Here is a 17594-nt window from a genome sequence, read left to right as displayed (position 1 = left end):
CCCCTCCCCTGCTCACACGCATGCACGTACGCACTTTCTCTGTCTCTGTCTCTCAAAAATAAAAAGTGTTTAAACTTTTAAACAAAAAATGGAATATAACAGAAAATATTTAATGCACTCAAATGGCATGACATGGCTTTTCACTTTCTTTTTTCTTAAGTTTTTATTTAAATTCCAGTTAGTTAACGTGCAGTGTAATATTAACTTCAGGTGAACAATACAGTGATTCCATATTGCCATACAACACCTGGTGCTGATCACAAGTGCCCTTAATCCCCACCCCCTGTTTTCCCTATCCCCCCTCCCACCTCCCTTCCGATGGCTTTTTGCTTTCTGATGGAAAAATAAATCATGAGATGAATAGATAATTTAGTAAGTCATGTAGTTTAGCAGTACTTTTTTAAGGTTTTTTTTTTTTTTTTTTTTTCCTTGAGAGAGAGAGACAGAGACTCCCAAGCAGGCTCCACACTGTCAGTGCAGTCTGATGCAGGGCTCGATCTCACGAACTGTGAGGCCGTGACCTGAGCCAAACCCAAGAGTTGGACGCTTAACCGACTGAGCCACCCACGCACCCCAACAGCACTTTTAATGTTTATGAATTAGAAACCTTTTTAAACCAGTAGTAAAATTTCTTACTTGTCAGTCTGCATTACTTAACATTGGTCTACTGTATGACTTAAGGGTGATACTGACAAGCTATAGAGAGCAGTGGGGGCAGTTCTGAGGTAAAGAGTTAAATAGATGTAATGGTTGGTGAAATTTGTTGGTTATCTGTATCATCTCTTTTATTTTTCGTCACCCACAACATCACAGACTCTAAACGATGGGAGTGTTTCTCTTTGTGAAAGACCTTAGGACTCTTTCTGCAGTAATAGGCAGGAAAAGCAAACAATATTCTTCCCTTCCAGAAACTCCCATCCAAAAATTTTGCGCGTAGCAGTTAATGGTAAGCTCTTGGCTAGTCTAGAAACATGGAAGCCAGATGTTGAGTTTTGAAGATGCAAATATGTTACGCTGTTTGTTTTTTTTTTAACGTTTTATTTATTTTTGAGACAGGGAGAGACAGAGCATGAACAGAAGAGGGTCAGAGAGAGGGAGACACAGAATCTGAAACAGGCTCCAGGCTCTGAGCTGTCAGCACAGAGCCCGACGCGGGGCTCGAACTCACCAGATCGTGACCTGAGCCGAAGTCGGCCGCTTAACCGACTGAGCCACCCAGGCGCCCCAGTTATGCTGTTTTTTAATCAAAAGACAATAAAACTTGAAAATGTGTTTTTCAATGATATTCGTCACATAAGCTAAGTAATACAAAATAGAAAATTTTGTGTCTTGTAAAAAATACTATTCATCACCATCTTTAAAAGAACAAGGGAAAGGAGAAACTACTTTCAGGGAGACTCAGAAAGGTTAAGATAATGATTATAAAATAAAACGTTTTACATAAAAATTATAGCGTGATTACATAACATGCGGTCTAGTATAAAATAAGCCCAGGGGGTTGTCTACAGGGGTTGGTTTCTTAGGAAATGCAGAAAAATTTGTATATCCCCTTTAGGGAAGTTGTCAAGCTGAGAGTTAAGGGGTCTGCAAGGGTAGTTTCTCTCTAAGTCCCAAATCCTAAACAAGAAGAGCCTTACTTGTTCATCAGCCGTCAGAGCTTTGTTATGTGAACTGGGAAAGTCAGTTCTAAAAGTTAGTTTTACAGATGAACCTGTATCACATGGAGTCAGTGAACCTGTGTTTCTATAACTTGTGCATGATCCTCGGCTGTTTGCCTGGCGGCGGTGGGGGGGGGGGGCTGCTACCCCCAGTGTCACTGGCATCCAGGGGCAAAGAGAAGGGAGGTGGCATGGGAAGATCCCGAATCCAGAAGGCACAGTTTTGAAGGAGAAATTGTTCACCCATCACACTTGGAGAAGCAAAATAGTGTTACTGAAAATGGCCAGAGACAATTGGCCAGGAATTTGTGCACAGTTAGGTTGCTTCTGTGACAATACAGCCCAAATGATGAAATCATCAAAAGTAAAGGTTTTTTTTTAAGAACTGTAATGCAAGCTAGTTTCATAATGCATCTCTCCATGGTGAAACCTGACTTCTCTGCCTTCACTTAATGTGGACAGTGTCTTACCTAAAAACATATTCTTCATAATCTTAGTCTGTTTTGCTGCCGTACTTTTATAGCTTTTAGTTTTTGTTTTTTATGTAAATGGTGACAAAATTCCTTCCACCCAGGAGCCTGCACCTTTGAAGGGTTTGGAATCTGCACTGTAACAGTTTTGTTTATATGAGGCTTTTTTGTTCCTCCAAACTTTGTTGAAGCATGTATCTATTAACTTTCTTGCCCTTATGATTAAACACATTTTAAGTTGGTTATGTATTTTAGAGAAGAGTGAAAGTTCGATTAGCCAGAAATAGGGTATTTTTTTCTGTTGGAATAAGGATTCAACAGAAGATTATGTATCCCTTTTGGAAGTCATTCCTGTACAGTTTAGTACTAGTAACTAGCTGGGATTTGGGCAGGCACGACAGCGGGGGTTATAGATCAGTGCTTGTGTGCATGACAAGGACATTCTGTCCCTTTTTGCCTATTCCCTCTCATTTCTCCAGAACTTCTCAGACTCGGCTTGCCTCCTGGCTAAGACCTGCAATGAGGGAATGTCCTGAGGCCCTGCACACGCACACTGTTGGTGGCTGCAGCAGGGCATGTCTCTGACCCTGGAGATTTAGGCCCCTTAACATTACCATTGACTGGGGTGGGGTGAGGGGGTCCCCTGAGCAGGTGAAGAATGGCAGCCTGCAGGTTTCCAGGGGGCCGCCATTGTCACCGCCGCAGGTTTCCGGTTTGTGGTGATGTTTCTCGTGGAGTCGTCTCTTGCCCCTGGTTCCATAGCGCTGCCTGTACCCCTGCCCCCACCCTTCTCCGGACCACCAGCTTAAAGGGAAGAATAAAAATCCAACTTCCTTGTTGCTTCCAAACACCTGCTCACTGCTGCTGTAGAGGACGAGCTAAAATCATACGAGCTTGTTAGGCTTTGCCTTTCACTCCTACAATCTGAGAGAGAGGGGGTGAGGGGGGTGTGGGGGGAGGGAGGGAGGAGTGGGTGAGATCGAGCTTATTAATGTAAGGTTCTGATAAATGAAAATGCTGCCATGGATTTTTTTTTTTCAAAGTCCTTTGCACCTTAAATTCATTTCTTTGACTTTCCACAGCTACAGCTACAATTTTAAGATGGCTTTTTTTTTTTTCCCTTCTTAAAGAGCAATGTCTATCCTGGAGGTAGCATGGCAAGAAGGAACACGTATGTGTGTGAAAGGAGTGCAGATCGATACGTGGCATTGCAGAACGGAAAAGACAGCAGGTACCTGTCACAGCGCCACATGGTGCTGTCTTTGTCATCCTCGTGCAGGACTGCTCTTGCCCAAAGAGGAGCCGAACGGGTCAAGAGGAAAAGGGAGCACTAGAGAGAATGGTTGCAACCAAGCACTCTAACGAAGGCGTCTCCCCTCCTGTACCAGAATGGAAGGATGGGAACCTACTTTGGGGAAAGAGGAGATAGATGCTCTTACCCGAGCTTTGCTAGATAAAATCTGGTAGTAAGTGTTCCCCTGTAACAAAGCACATCATACTAATCATCGTAATGTGATCTTAATTTCAGTCTTGTTCTCTTATCTACGTGCCGCTTCCTTTTTATCTTTGACTTCATTTTTTTTTAACCTTTGTTTCTTACCCTTCCCCCTCCCATCAGGCCATTGCTGTATCCAAATAATGAAGGTCTGCTTTTTCTTCCTCTAAAGAAATGTGGCCATCTTAACTGATGATTGAGAACCGTAGAATTCTCAACATGTTTTATTTTCAAGAATGATAAATCATATTATTTTTATTATTTAAGAAATTTAGCTTCTTTTCATCGTGAGTTGTGAGGACTATTCGCCAATATAGTACCAAAGTGCAGGGAGCCTGTTCAAATAAAATTCCGTTCTTAGCCCCATTCCTCGTCATTTCAGTGGACTGGACAGGGCATGCTTACCACTGGTTTCCTCTCCATTAACGGACATGTAAAGTGTTATTATAAGGCGTGCAAAGTAAATGTATTATCCTCAGATAGAAGATCCTTCAGGCTAGAAAAGGAGTTGAGGATTGATTTCTGACGTATTACTTTTCCTATACCAAGTCCTAATCTGTAGCTCCTTTGACCTACGACAGTTAGCCTATTGATTAATAATATGAGCTGAAAACATTTTGATGATGTTTCTGGAGACTGTACTTTTGCTGTAATTACGAATTCCTATTGGATGAGGGACAATAAACCACAGCAGCATGTTACATCAAACTCTTGAGTGTTGGGAAGTGGAAAAGGTCTCCGATCATAAAAGGAACTTCATGCCTTCTCAGATTCGCATTTGTAGAGCAAGCGTGTGTGAGATCTTTTCAGTGGAAGGTGGTGGTAAATTCATTCTGTACCTTTTTGGCAAGAATACGGTTTTGTTATTCACGAATGACGCCACTAATGTAAATTCTTTTAAGTGTCTCAGTCATGAAAGGTACAGTCGATTTAGATTTTTAAAGGTCTGTTTCTTAAATTTTAGTAAACTGCAGTTTCTCTTGTTTTTTACATTTCCATGGTCTTCTCCACTGTTTTCTGTCGAAAGCCTTACGGAGATGTCCGCAAGTAGCATATCTTCTGCAGGCTCGGCTGTGGCTTCTGCTGTCCCCTCGGCTCGACCACGCCACCAGAAGTCTATGTCCACTTCCGGCCACCCTGTTAAAGTTACACTGCCAACCATCAAAGACGGCTCTGAAGCTTACCGGCCCGGGTAACGCGCTGGGTGCACCTCATTTCAAAACATAGCACCAGGGGCGCCTGGGTGGCTCAGTCGGTTAAGCATCCGACTCTGGATTTTGGTCATCATAATCTCATGGTTCGTGAGTTCGAGCCCTACGTCGGGCTCTGCACTGACAGCGTGGAGCCTGCTTGGGATTCTCTCTCCCTCTCTCTCTGTGTGTGTGTGTGTGTGTGTGTGTGTGTGTGTGTGTGTGTGTGTCTCAAAAATAAATAAGTAAATATTAAAACAAAAATACATGATAGGCACCATCGCATTAAGAACTTTCTGAGAAGATTCGGTATCTGTAGCAAAGGGAAAAGTTGAATCGTAACATAAACATACCACATTCCTACCTGTTTTCAAAAATGTTGCTTATGACTTAAATCATTTGCTAGAGGAATTTTCTGTAAGGATCTTGTTTTAAATCCATCCCTGAAGTATTGCTGCCTGATTTGTCATTCAGGTAAATTGAATTTTTTATGATCTAACAACAAAAATACTTGAGACTGAGAATGGAGACTTCTGGCTAACCCTGGCTGCTGCCCAGTACCTTTTTGAAGTAAAACCAGACTTTTTGTTTCTCTGTCAGGGAAACAGATGATCTCAAAGAGCCCTCTTAGGTACAAAATGATATGCCTGTTTTTCTAGTATTTGTCTATGCTAGGATTTCTCCAATTCAGGAACATCTTTAGTTCGGTTCGTTATTCGTATTGGTGATGTCCTGTAGCATCGTGCTGTCCCTGAGGCCTAGCTTGTAAATAGGAAATGACTCCATTCAGATGCTTTCTGATAAATGGTAAAATCCTTGTTCCACGTTGCTGAACGGTTGAAATTAAGAGAATAGTAAAAAAAATATACATGCAGCAGCCCCAGTCTGCCATTCCTGATACTGAAGGGTATTTGTATCCTTGTTTCAATAGCTTCTCAATCCTTAATAACTGTATTTTTATAAAAGGCGTTTAGTTGCAAACTGAAATGTTATCCCTCTCCGTGCAGTGATACCCTAAATGCAGCTAACGCGTGGATGTCTAACATGAGCAGAGAAAATGGGGCCTAACGGAAGTAGCCATGGCAAGGTTCGGGTAGTTTCTAGCATGAGAGCTCTCTCTGCCATTATTGTGAATAATAGATCTTCATTTGTCCCCTCAGGGCGACCCAGCGAGCGCCTGCTGCTTCCCCATCTGCTCACAGTATTAGTGCCAGCACCCCAGACCGAACCCGCTTCCCCCGGGGGAGCTCCAGCCGCAGTACTTTCCACGGCGAACAGCTCCGGGAGCGACGCAGCGCGGCACACAACGGGCCACCCGCTTCCCCTTCCCACGAGACGGGCGCCTTCGCGCACGCCAGGAGGGGAACATCAACGGGTATAATAAGCAAAATAACATCCAAATTCGTGCGCAGGTCAGTACCGAGGTGCTGTGGTGTTTGGCTTCCTCTAGGAATTAGAAAGGAGACTTGTTTTTGTTTTGTTTTGTTTTCTTTAATCTTTGCGGTGATTTTCCAGAGTGGTTTCATGGTATTTCACCAGAGCCCCTCTTTTACAGAAGTTTGAAGAAGAAAATCAAAGCAGATGTAAAGTATTTTTCCCCTAAGAGACAGAGAAAAAAATGGGCAAGATAAGAATTTTTAAATTGTATAAAACAGATTGGAAAGAGCAAAAATTTGACATTAAAAAAAAAATGTGTGTATTTTAACAAAAAGATTATCCCCAACTCAAAACCCTGGATTTAAAAAGAGGAAATCAGAGTTTCCATTTATCCTTCAAATAATATGTCTTGGGAATACTTCTAAATCACTCAGTAATAATATCTAGTTCACTTTTTTTCCTTCCCTGTGAAAAGCCTGTGTCCTGGAGTCACATAGATGACTCAAATAATTTTACATCCCAAAGCCTAACATGAGAATACAGCAGACACACAACGAACAAAGCATAGCAAACTTCTGATCAGATAGCGGAATCGTGCTCTCTCCTAAAGCGCAAGCATGATCGCACAGCACATATTGATTGTGGAGGTTGCTGAACACAGCGCGGTGGCTGTCCATTTGATCTATTATTAGGTCCTCCTAAAAGCCTGCTAGAATCCTGAATGTACAAAGCCCTGTGCTAGGAGCAAGACGCAAAGGTGAACAAGACCGCGTCTGTGCGCAGTCCTGAAAGGGGCAGGCCTGTAAGCAGCTAGCTGTGATGGCAAGCAATACAGCAGCGGCCTGGGGTGGCCCGGGGACTGCACAGGCAGTGACGAGGGGGAAGGGTAAAGCTCTGTACCATATAGACATTTGAGCAGGGAGAGTTGTTAACGCTTGCTTTAAAACGGGAGGAGTTATTATGCTTGCTTTAAAAGATATTAATTAAATACTTAATTGTCCAGGTTATTAGTGTTTTAGGATTTCAAAGAGTGCGAGTAGAAAAGAGAAGAACAGCTTTAGTCTCCTGTCTTTTCATGGACCAGTGTGCCCAAGATCACAGCTGAATTTAAAACTTAATTTTTTTTTTATGTTATTCATTTTTGAGAGAGAGAGAGACACAGAGCATGAGCAGGGGAGGGGCAGAGAGAGAGGGAGACACAGAATCCGAGGCAGGCTCCAGGCTCCGAGCTGTCACTACAGAGCCTGATGCAGGGCTTGAACTCACGAACCGTGAGATCGTGACCTGAGTCGAAGTCGGACGATCATCTGACTGAGCCACCCAGGCGTCCCTGAATTTAAAACTTTAAATACTCAAACACAACATCAATTTCTAACCGTATCAACAATGATGTACCATTTGGGCACTGACCATGCAGCCTGACACCTTGAGAGAGACAGACCCACAAGCGCAGACTCTGCATGACAGACTATAATGCTGGCTGTCCACCTGCAGGGTCCTAGTTAGATCAGCAGTGGTTTCTGCCGTTGGAATGTGCCTCACTATTTAAAGTCCTTTTTAAAAGCCAGTACTTTCTCCTGATTGAGCCAGGATTCATTGCAAAGTGAAGGAAAATGGTTTTGAGTTGCAAAGCCTGATCACTAATTGTACATGAAGCCTTGTGTAAAATATTTCCCTTTACTTTGCAATGAAAATTTTGATTCTAGAGAGAACATAGTAAAAGGGCCCTTGACAGGAGGTCAGGACGGAAGTGGCAAGAAAGTGGCCTGGAGACGGTCTGTTGGGTGGTTGGATGAAGGGTTGCCACAGAACCATCAGTTTAAGAGATGTGAGGCCCTTCCCCTGCTGGGCACCGTACCGGGTGCTGTTGGTACGGCCGTGAGCGAGACCGACGCGGCCCCCACTCCAGGAGCAGCTCGCACAGTTCGCCGCCTTGCACGCACTTGAAACGTTTCCCCGCTTGCTTTTAGGTTTCCTCCTCCCTCTCAAACAGCTATTCCTTCTCGGGCTGTTTGCTGGTTCTTTTCAGGTCCCCTTGCCTTTCCCCCTGACCTCTGTCAGATCGCCCCAGCGTTCAGGCTTCGGACACGTTCTCTTCTCTGGCTGGCCTCACTGTTGCGGTGATCGCATTCAGGCCCGTGACCCTGCATTCCGTCCCACGTTAACAACTCCCACACTTCTGCCTTTAGCCCAGCTCTCTCCTCTGAACTACAGACTCACATATCCAGTGTCTACCCAGCCTCTGCACGCCGACGTTGTGATGGTCTCCCAGACTGAGCATGTCCAAAATGCAGCTCTCTCTCCTCTTCCCAGAAGCATCCTCCCTCATTCTTCACCACATTGGGTACCTACAGCACCGTCCCTCTGGTTCTCGGACCACAAGCCTTGACTTATTTCTGAGAGCACACGCCGGGCCTGCTGGCCTGTGGCCGTGGCTCTCTGCCGTCCCAGCATCTCCTGGACGTAGCTTCTCGGTCACCGAACCCACCGCTCGTCTTCCCCCCTGCGAATAGGTCTCTTCGCTCCCGCCCTTGGCCCCCTCTTCTGTGTTCAGCATCGTCTGTCCCCTTGCTTTTACCCTGCTCAGAATACAATTTGAAGCCCGCAGTGGCCTCCGAGGCCCTACGCGGTCTGGCCGTGCATTTCTGCTCTGACCCCTCTTCTGCCCCTTCCCCTCGCTGGTCCCACACCGGCCACACGGGGCACCTGAATGTCCTCGCGCACGCCAGGCCCGGACGGGATCTCGTACCCGCTGTTCCTTCTGCCCCGAGTCCTCGTCCCCCACGCCGCGGCCGGCTTCTTCCGCACCACCTTTGGGTCTTTGCTGCAGTGTCCCTTCCTCGGTGAGACCTTCCTCAGTCCCCTCTTTACAATCACAGCCTCCTCCTCCCGACACGCCCTCTCCCAGCTCTGTCTTCCTCCACAGTGCTCCACACTACCTGCCCGAACACCCCGCTCGGCGTGGCGTTCACCGTCTCTCTCTTCCAGCTCTGAGATGAGCCCCTTGAGAACCTGGATGTGCTTGTTTGCTTTGTTTTCCGCTAAATCTTCTGCTGAGTATCGAGTGCCTACTGACACAGAAGATGACATTCGATAAACATTTCCTTATTTGGTCAAATAGTGTGGAAGACAGATTTTTAAAGTGAGCAAATAAGGTTGTCATGAATCCTGGTAAGTGCCGGGCAGGAAGTGGGTCCCAAAATACAGAATAAGGCTGAGGGCTAAGGGCGTTCAGAGGTAGCCTCCGAGGGGAGCCAGCATGAACATTTCTAAAGTTCCACAATGTTCTTCTCAGCTTCTGAACACGTCACATAGCAGAGGGACCTGGGAGGCTGCCAGGGCGGGGGAGAGGGCAGGAAGGAGGTTGTTTGTCTGCTGACCTTTGTCAGCAGTTTGGTAGCAGATTTTAACGTCTTTTGATTTTTGACATGTTTTAATTGATCCTGGGTCTGGTTAGAGAAGAGGAAAAATTTGCACTTCTCCCACGAGGTGACCCGTCACCACGTGGACAGCTTTGGCTTTGCGGACGTGTTTGCGTTCGCTGCCATGCGTACAGGATTCCCTCACGTCCCACTGTGTAGCTTGAGAGCGGGCCGTGCAGACACCGCCCACGATCTGATGCAGGAGACCGCAAAGCATCGGTCTCGGGACCAGGAGTGAACCTGCCGGCTTCTGCAGCCGCGGGCAGGCTGCAAGGGCAGTGGGTCTTCTGTACGTGCAGCATGTTGCACTTTGGGGAGGGTTGGAGCCTCGGAGGTAAACTGGAGAGTTTCTTGATGTTCCGGAGCTGTTCCAGCCTTATTATTTGTCACTCTCACCTCAGCTCCCACATTGTCAGTCCTTCCCTCTCGCGTCTTCCTAAGTCCATCCTGGGTTCAAGCCCCGCCCTTCTCTCTGTTCCCTTTGCCCTCCTCACTCCGCTGTGCCTAAGGCCGGAAGAAATGGAACCCACACGCGGGCAGCCCACGTGGCCAGCAGCACAACTGGGAACGCTCAGGGGCAGGGCTGATCCGGGCCCAACCTGGCCCCACGACACCTCACGTACTTCGGGACCAACTACGTCGGGTGCCACCAACTGCTTAAAAAGATGGAAAGACAGGATGTTGCAGGGGAAATAGGAAAGGGATCTGGGTCGCTAAACTTTAAGAAGGGAAGGATAGAGACTAGTTCAGAGTTTATCATTCATGTACTTGAAAACCGTGATGACAAAGAAGAAGCCAGTTAGTAAGTTCTTCCCGGCCGGTGAGGAGGCTGTAGGCTGAAACGACCACGTGAGAGAGTGGCTTTCTGGTCTTAGGAAAGAACTTGCCAGTTAGGAAGGTGATTTTCCACTAGAGTCCTCAGTCAAGGGAGGATGTAGACGCACTATTTCAAAAGCCTTTTAAATAGCATTTAGAACCATTTGTTTTGCACAGGTTCTATAGAGCTGCTGTGTAAACTGGAGATTAGATCAAACCTTAAGAGTTTTTAACCATAGCTCTCTCTTAATAGGGAATAACCAAATTCGTTCAGTTGAGTATGTCTTGCTATGTGTAAGATATTTGGCTTCTTTTTTTAAGTCTTAAATGTTGGAGAGCCCTGCCACGCTGCACATGGTGTTAGAGCCAGCTGGCTTTCTGTACCCCCAGCCGCCTCCCTCCGTGGCGACTGGATGATTTGAAACCTTCACCAGGTAGCAGACATGCTTGAAGTCAGGGTTTCTGTTGGCATCCAGGAGGCAGGAGCAGGGTGCGGGAACGACGTGACCCGTCGGTGACAGTTTCAACAATTGCAGCAGGGGAAGTAGTGTGAGAGGAGGGTGTCATCCCTAATGCTTACAGTTCAGCAGCAGTGGAATAGGTGTTTGCTAACAATGACTTACAAGGCAAAATACAAAGAGAACAGAAGCCCCATGAGACGTGTATTCCTTTGTATGAAAGCAGTGGCATCACGGTCTTTCCCAGCTGCTGGGCTGCCCTCCAGTCTATACCAGCACACCAACATGTGACTGAAAATGTACATGTCAGTGTTTTATTTATGTGCGTGTGCTGTAATAAAGATAAATTTTACATAGATGTCATTGAAGCATTACACTTCCTGTTGAAAACTCCAGTTATTAAACTTGGAAATTTAAGAAACCACAATCCGAATGCAAAAATACGTCTTCTTTGTCCTTTTTGATTCAGAGAGCGAGATGGTTTTTACACAGTATGTTTGTCAAGAGAGGCGATGCGTAAGGCATTCGTATTTTTAACCTCCAGTTCGAGTTTTAGAGCTTAGTGTATGGATATGATTTGGTAATTTACGGAATGAGGAAAGTGGCCCTGATTTTATTCCTATTGCATTCACTTTACATAAATAGTATAAATGTTTCCAGAATGGCTAAAACATTAAGAAAACATGAACTTAAGGGTTTGAGTTGGTTATTTTTTTTCCCAGCCATGTGGTGGTATTTCGCTATCCCAAGTCAGCTCCACACATTTAAACTGGTGTGTAGCTCGATGCTCCTGTGTCGATTCTTAATTGCATTTGACAATGACAGAGTAGTTAAAATTTTGGTAGACTTAAAAACCATTCATGATGTTCAACAAAAGGACAATTAGTGGAGTTTTCCTGGTTTTATTTCACAGGTGGATGTCCAGGTAAGATCAATGTTTCTGTTTAAGACTGATTTCATGTTTTAGACTCACCTGCTTGGATAGGCTGTTGGTTTGCTGTAACATTTCATCATGTGCATGAATCATGAGTGTCACATCTGAAGTTAAGTTAATTGCTTATGCAAAAATCAGTACTTGTTTTTAGAAACACTTCTGTATGTTGAGCTTTAACTACAAGGCTAATTTATGTATTTTCTAAATTGAGCGACTACTAGAATTACGTTTAATAACCAATACGAGGTTGGATCTTGCTGTTGAAAATTATTAAATGGTTTTAACTGTAGATTGAACGGAACGCAACCAAACGATAAATTCTGACTTTAAAATTGTGACTGGGAATTGGAGGATCCTGCTTAAAGAAAACGAAAACAAAAGCAGTCCTAAACTGTCAAGCTGGCATCTCCTCTCTGAGAATACCCAGTAGACGCTCAATAAGATGACCGTTAAGCTGGTGCCGTGAAAGCGTGCAAAGCGGTGTCCGACTGCCTAGTAACCGAGAAGTGTTGCGCCGGAAGTTTGCTTAACGAGTTAACTTTAAAATCATGTTAGATGCAGGTTTTCTTGATCTATTTTTCACTCTTATCATTAAATCTCCACCTTCACTTTGTTTTGAGGGATCCAAGTGAAGGCGAAGCCAGTGGCAGAACAGACACCTCAAGGTGAGGAGCCACTATTATACTTCGCTGCTAGGCCCCCGTGTGTGAAGCCGCGCCCTCGAAATACCCACGGCACCTCATAAAGCTGAATAGAGCCAATAGCCAGATAGTATGTGTGCTTTCAATTGTTCTATCGGGACGGGTCTTCCTGATGTCGCCTGGCGTTTAATGAGGTTTAAGTTAATTCGAGTGTGTGTTCTCTAAACATTACTTTGACTGGTATGCCTTATAGAGAAGTAGCCTTCCTGTCCTACAAAATACACCCTAGCAGGAGAGAATTCTTAGAGGGATACGGATCGATCTTTTTTCTCACCAAAAAGATGTAACTAAAATCAGTCAGATAATACAGAACACTGGGGTAACCAGATGTGTAGGAAGGTTTAGCGTGAGAAGGACATGTTAGGTTGAGCATTCAGTGGTAGGCCACATTTTAGGACTGTCACCCAGCCTCCCTGGTGGCTTTTGACGTCCAGTGCTGGCTGTGTGATCCTGCTGACACCGGGTTTCAAACGTGAGCCCCATCCGAATTCCGGGGGGTGGGGGGAATTGGGCGGGAGGTACCGATGCTGCTGGTTTGGGGAGCACCTTAGTGACGTGTTTGTACCTGTGTCCATGTTTTCAAACGGGAAGTTGAAGAAAAGAAGGCGTGAAGTCATTCTGAGTGTATCCCAGCATTAAAGGATCCCATACGCATCGCAAAACCTCGACAGGCAGTTCCTCAGTATGACAGATGCCCCAGCTTCATTCAGGAGCTATTTTTGGCCCAGCTGAGCACAAGCCCCAACTTAACTTCTACTTCTTAAAATTAATAGAAATATAAAACACAACGAGCTTTGGAAAAACTTTATCAGGCATTCCTACGCAATCTTTTTTTGCCACCTGTGCTCTATCTGCTTAGTCACAATAGTGGGAATGTTTCTTTATTGAGTTAGGTGCCCGAGTCACCCCAGTAGGCAGCCAGAGGGAGGCAGGACAGATATCCTGGACTTTTCTTCCGCCTGTGAAAGAGACATGAAGGACATTTGTTTTCAGCTCGTCCCTCCCTCAGTCATCACTTTTGAGCCTCTCGTGTCTCTTCCTGCCTTTCCACTAAATTCCCCTGCCCGGAGACACCTGATAGTGTAGGGAGAGTCACAGGTGGCCGCTGATGGTCTGCATGCATTTCGTCCTCGCGATGTGACTACATGTCCCTTTGGTTGTTGGGTTTGGGCGGTGGGGTTGTTTTTTGCTTTTCAACAAACTTCTTGAATCCCTACTATCTACAGGGTCCTAGCTGGCCATTTAATTCTCATAGCGGCCATTTTACATGGAAGGAACAGCATGAGGTCCTGTCACTGCAGAGCTGTGGCCGGGCGCGACTGTGAACAGCGCAGGCTCTGGGCCAGACCCCGTGGGCCTGAGCTGTGTCTTCCCCCTTACCTAGCCATGTGACTTTAGGAGGTCACCCTAACTCTCCTGCCCCCACTTCCTCATCCCAGCTGCCTTCTAGGGTTGTTAGAGAAGCTAAATGAGTAAATAATGCGTGTTAGGCGCTTGGCACAGTTCCTGGCACCTAGTAAGTGCCCAATAAATGTTAGCAATTCTAATTAGAATTAGCATTTTCTGGATCTTTCTACAGTTAATGTCACTAGTGGCGATGCCTGTGAGATACACGTAGAGAAACATCTTGTGTATACCTGTCGTCCCAAGGTCACCAGGTTTCCCTGGTGGAACGGAAGGAAAATTTGGTTGCTGGTCTGTGCATTTTAGCTCATTAGCTCTGTGACCTTAGAAAAGTAATGTACGTTTCCTAGCCATCAGTTCTGTTTTTAAAATGAGTGTTCAATCATGTGTTCTCTTGGGTCCCTTCCAGCCCTAGCATGCTGATTCCATAACCGGACTCGTGCATACGGTCCTCACGAGATCCGCACGCCCAGGGAGGCTTACGATGCAGTGGCTTAGACTCAGTGAGCACAAAGAACATGGTAGAGAAGACGCTGAAATAAATACTGTCCGTATTTACCTAACAGCCTTTAGAAATTCATTTTCTCTACTTACTCCTCTCCTTATTTTCTCAAGCTTGTATAGTTTGCAGAGCGGTGGGCTCAGGTACCAGGAATGAGGAGGAAAGCACATATGCAAATGTACACATAAGAATTCACATATACAGATGTGCACATGAATATATATTAGAGGATAATGTTGATATAAAGTATGTATACATACAAAATATGTATGTAGTAGGTTATAAGTCCCTCTCAAAGTATATCCTTTCTTCTTGAAATCACATATAAGTGAGACAGGTTAGCAAGTAAGAATCGCAACATCTATCTTTAGAAAATGGCTCCACAAATTTAACTATAGGTCTTCTGAATCATAAATAGTCTAGCTTTCTACGATTATTTGAAATTGGTTCTCTGGTTCTGTATTATTTATGGGAGGCCTACAGTAAGGACAATTCACTAAGGTTGATTGATTTAACAAATATGTGTCAATCAGCTACCATGGGCCTGGCACAGTCCCAGAGGCCCGAGCGGTATCGGTGAACAAAACAGGCAGGACTCCTTGCTGTCCTGGAATTTCAATCTAGTGGTAGAGTCAGACAGTAAGTCATGAAGGTAATAAATGAATTAAATAGTATATTAGAATGTGGTAAGTGCTACAGAGGTGGAAATAGAACAAAGTTGGGGGTTGGCCATGCCATGGTAGGAGCTGAGGTGGTCAAGGTAGACTGCATGGAGAAAGTGAGCAGAGATTTGAAAGCAGTAAGGAAGCCATGCAGCCATTGAGGGAAAAGCATTCCTGGCAGAGGGAGCAGCCTGTACACAAGCCTTAAGGCAAGAACAGACCCTGTGTGTCCAGGGACTAGTGTGGAGGCCAGTGTGTCTTGATAAGAGTGAGCAGGGAAGAAGATAATACAAGATGGCGGGGGGGGGGGGGGGGGGGAGGTGGAGCGTGGGTCATGTGGAGCCTTGTAGACTACTCTTTAAGGATGTCTTTAGCAAAATGTTGAAACCCTCAGAGAGCCTGACATCTACACTTCTACGTGTCGTGTGGGACCTGACGTCTTTACCGCATTGCAATACAACATTCTCTATCAGTGTTGTTAGGTATAAATAACCCCTCTGTGGCCATTACTAGCATCTTTGTCCCCAGTCTTTTTCCTACCCAAAAAAAGGTAGAAAAAAAGGATATTTACATTTTTAAAATGTATTTATAAGCAGAATGTTAGTGGTTTCTATCTGTGTAAATGTGCAGAAAATGGAGAATCTGCTTTTGCAACTTAGAGAAATATGGAAGGAACTGACAGAGTATCAAGTTCTTCACTTTCAGCTGTAAAGTTGTTTCCCACAAACAAAGTCAAAGCAGATGGCGTCCCGGGGTCTGGTTTTACGACGTCAGGATGACACAAACGTTCGTATCTACCTGAAGGTAGTCTGTAACTTGGGTGGTTTCGTTAGGCACTGAATCCTGACCACTTAGACTTTATGTGTGCTTTGACTTCTTTGCTGAATGGAATTTCTGTTTCCGTTCTCTCCCTTTGCCCTCTTCTTCTAGAAGCACGTCAGGGGAACCGAAAGAAAGAGACAAGGAAGAGGGTAAAGATTCTAAGCCACGTTCTCTGCGGTTCACGTGGAGTATGAAGACCACTAGTTCCATGGACCCCAATGACATGATGAGAGAGATCCGGAAAGTGTTAGATGCGAATAACTGTGATTATGAACAAAAAGAGAGGTTTTTGCTTTTCTGTGTCCACGGAGACGCGAGGCAGGACAGCCTCGTGCAGTGGGAGATGGAAGTCTGCAAGTTGCCACGCCTGTCCCTCAACGGGGTCCGCTTCAAGCGGATATCTGGGACATCGATTGCCTTCAAGAACATTGCATCTAAAATAGCAAACGAGCTTAAGCTGTAAAGAAACTCAAATTTACAGGATCAGGGAAGATAACGTTCACATATGAGGTACAGTTTTTGAATGTATTGGTAATGCCCAACGTGATTGGCCTGTGAATCTCCCCATGTAGAATTTGCCCTTAATGCAATAAGGTTATACATAGTCATGAACTGTACAATTAAAGTCAGTATGAAGTATAATATCTGTAGCTAAAAAAGTAGGTTCACATGTACAGGTAAGTATATTGTGTATTTCTGTTCATTTTCTGTTCATAGAGTTGTATAATAAAACAGATGATTGCTTAAAAACTTGTATAGTTGTCTAGATTTCTGCACATAAATGTATGTTCGACGCTTTCGGTTGGAAGTGTTCTTCCCTGTTATTTACATTCTGGTGGGTTTTTTAAATTCTTACCTCCATCATGCAATTTTGAAAATTGTGTCCAGAATTAAAAGTGCACAGAAATAGTCTTTAAAATTGTAGCATGGACTTTTAAAAATTATTTTTCAATCATATTTAAATGTAAACCACAAGCTGATAGATAGATCAGCTTTACTATACACAGAATTATTCCTGCTTATCTTTGCTCTTACCCTTGTTCTCAGACAAGGTTTAGTTGAGAAAATACAAAATGTTTACAGTGTTGGCACTTAGAGTGTTTCAGACAAATTACACGAAAATAATAATAACTTTGCCTTGAGCTAGCTAAGAAATACTGGGGAAAAAGTTAAACCTATATCCAATTCCTTTTAAACTTTAAAGTGTTTTCTGGCCCACTGCTAAATGTAGCAGCAGAATTAAAAAGAATCAGTACTTCATCTGGCTCTTGTAACGTAAACTGTCGCTGAATACCGCAACGTGATGGCAGAAATCTAAGAACATCGGGACTGTCTCATAGCACAAACTCATCTTCACAGTGTTGATCGATGCATCAGTTAAGAAATAATGCCACCTCAGGAAATAACTGGCATTGGGAACATTTGCCTCTTCTCCTCCTTTCCTCTCCATCCACCCCTGACCCAGTAGTATCTGTAAGTACTTAAGAGACTTTTGAGCAAATCATGCTATTTATAACAGTGTGTTATTGATTTACGCTTATGTGGCTGTTCAGTTTGTTCCCACGTAACCTGTTTGTTTTTCATATTTTGCCAGATTTCTTGTATTTATTCCATATCGTTATGCCTATAACGTGCAGCTTTGTAATTGGGCGTTTGCCTAGTTTTCTTTCATGATCAGTGATA

The 17594-nt window shown here is 44.6% G+C and overlaps 1 protein-coding gene across 1 annotated transcript in view; it reads left to right on the top strand.

Moving 5' to 3' along the window:
- Nucleotides 1-16394, top strand: part of MARK1 (microtubule affinity regulating kinase 1) — an 82412-nt gene extending 66018 nt beyond the window's left edge. Inside the window, exons 15-19 of the mRNA XM_047077213.1 lie at nucleotides 3259-3359; nucleotides 4651-4815; nucleotides 5974-6225; nucleotides 12441-12485; nucleotides 16020-16394. Coding sequence (XP_046933169.1) covers nucleotides 3259-3359; nucleotides 4651-4815; nucleotides 5974-6225; nucleotides 12441-12485; nucleotides 16020-16374 — 918 coding nt within the window. The 3' untranslated portion in view covers nucleotides 16375-16394. The remainder of the gene's footprint in view (nucleotides 1-3258; nucleotides 3360-4650; nucleotides 4816-5973; nucleotides 6226-12440; nucleotides 12486-16019) is intronic.
- Nucleotides 16395-17594: the final 1200 nt, after the last annotated feature.

The sequence above is a fragment of the Lynx rufus genome, unplaced genomic scaffold (assembly GCF_022079265.1).
Source record: "Lynx rufus isolate CCGP_SWC_20201006 ecotype Redwood Valley unplaced genomic scaffold, mLynRuf1.p SCAF_15, whole genome shotgun sequence".
In the NCBI taxonomy this organism is placed as follows: Eukaryota; Metazoa; Chordata; class Mammalia; order Carnivora; family Felidae; genus Lynx; species Lynx rufus.
This window is presented reverse-complemented; position numbering and strand designations above follow the sequence as displayed.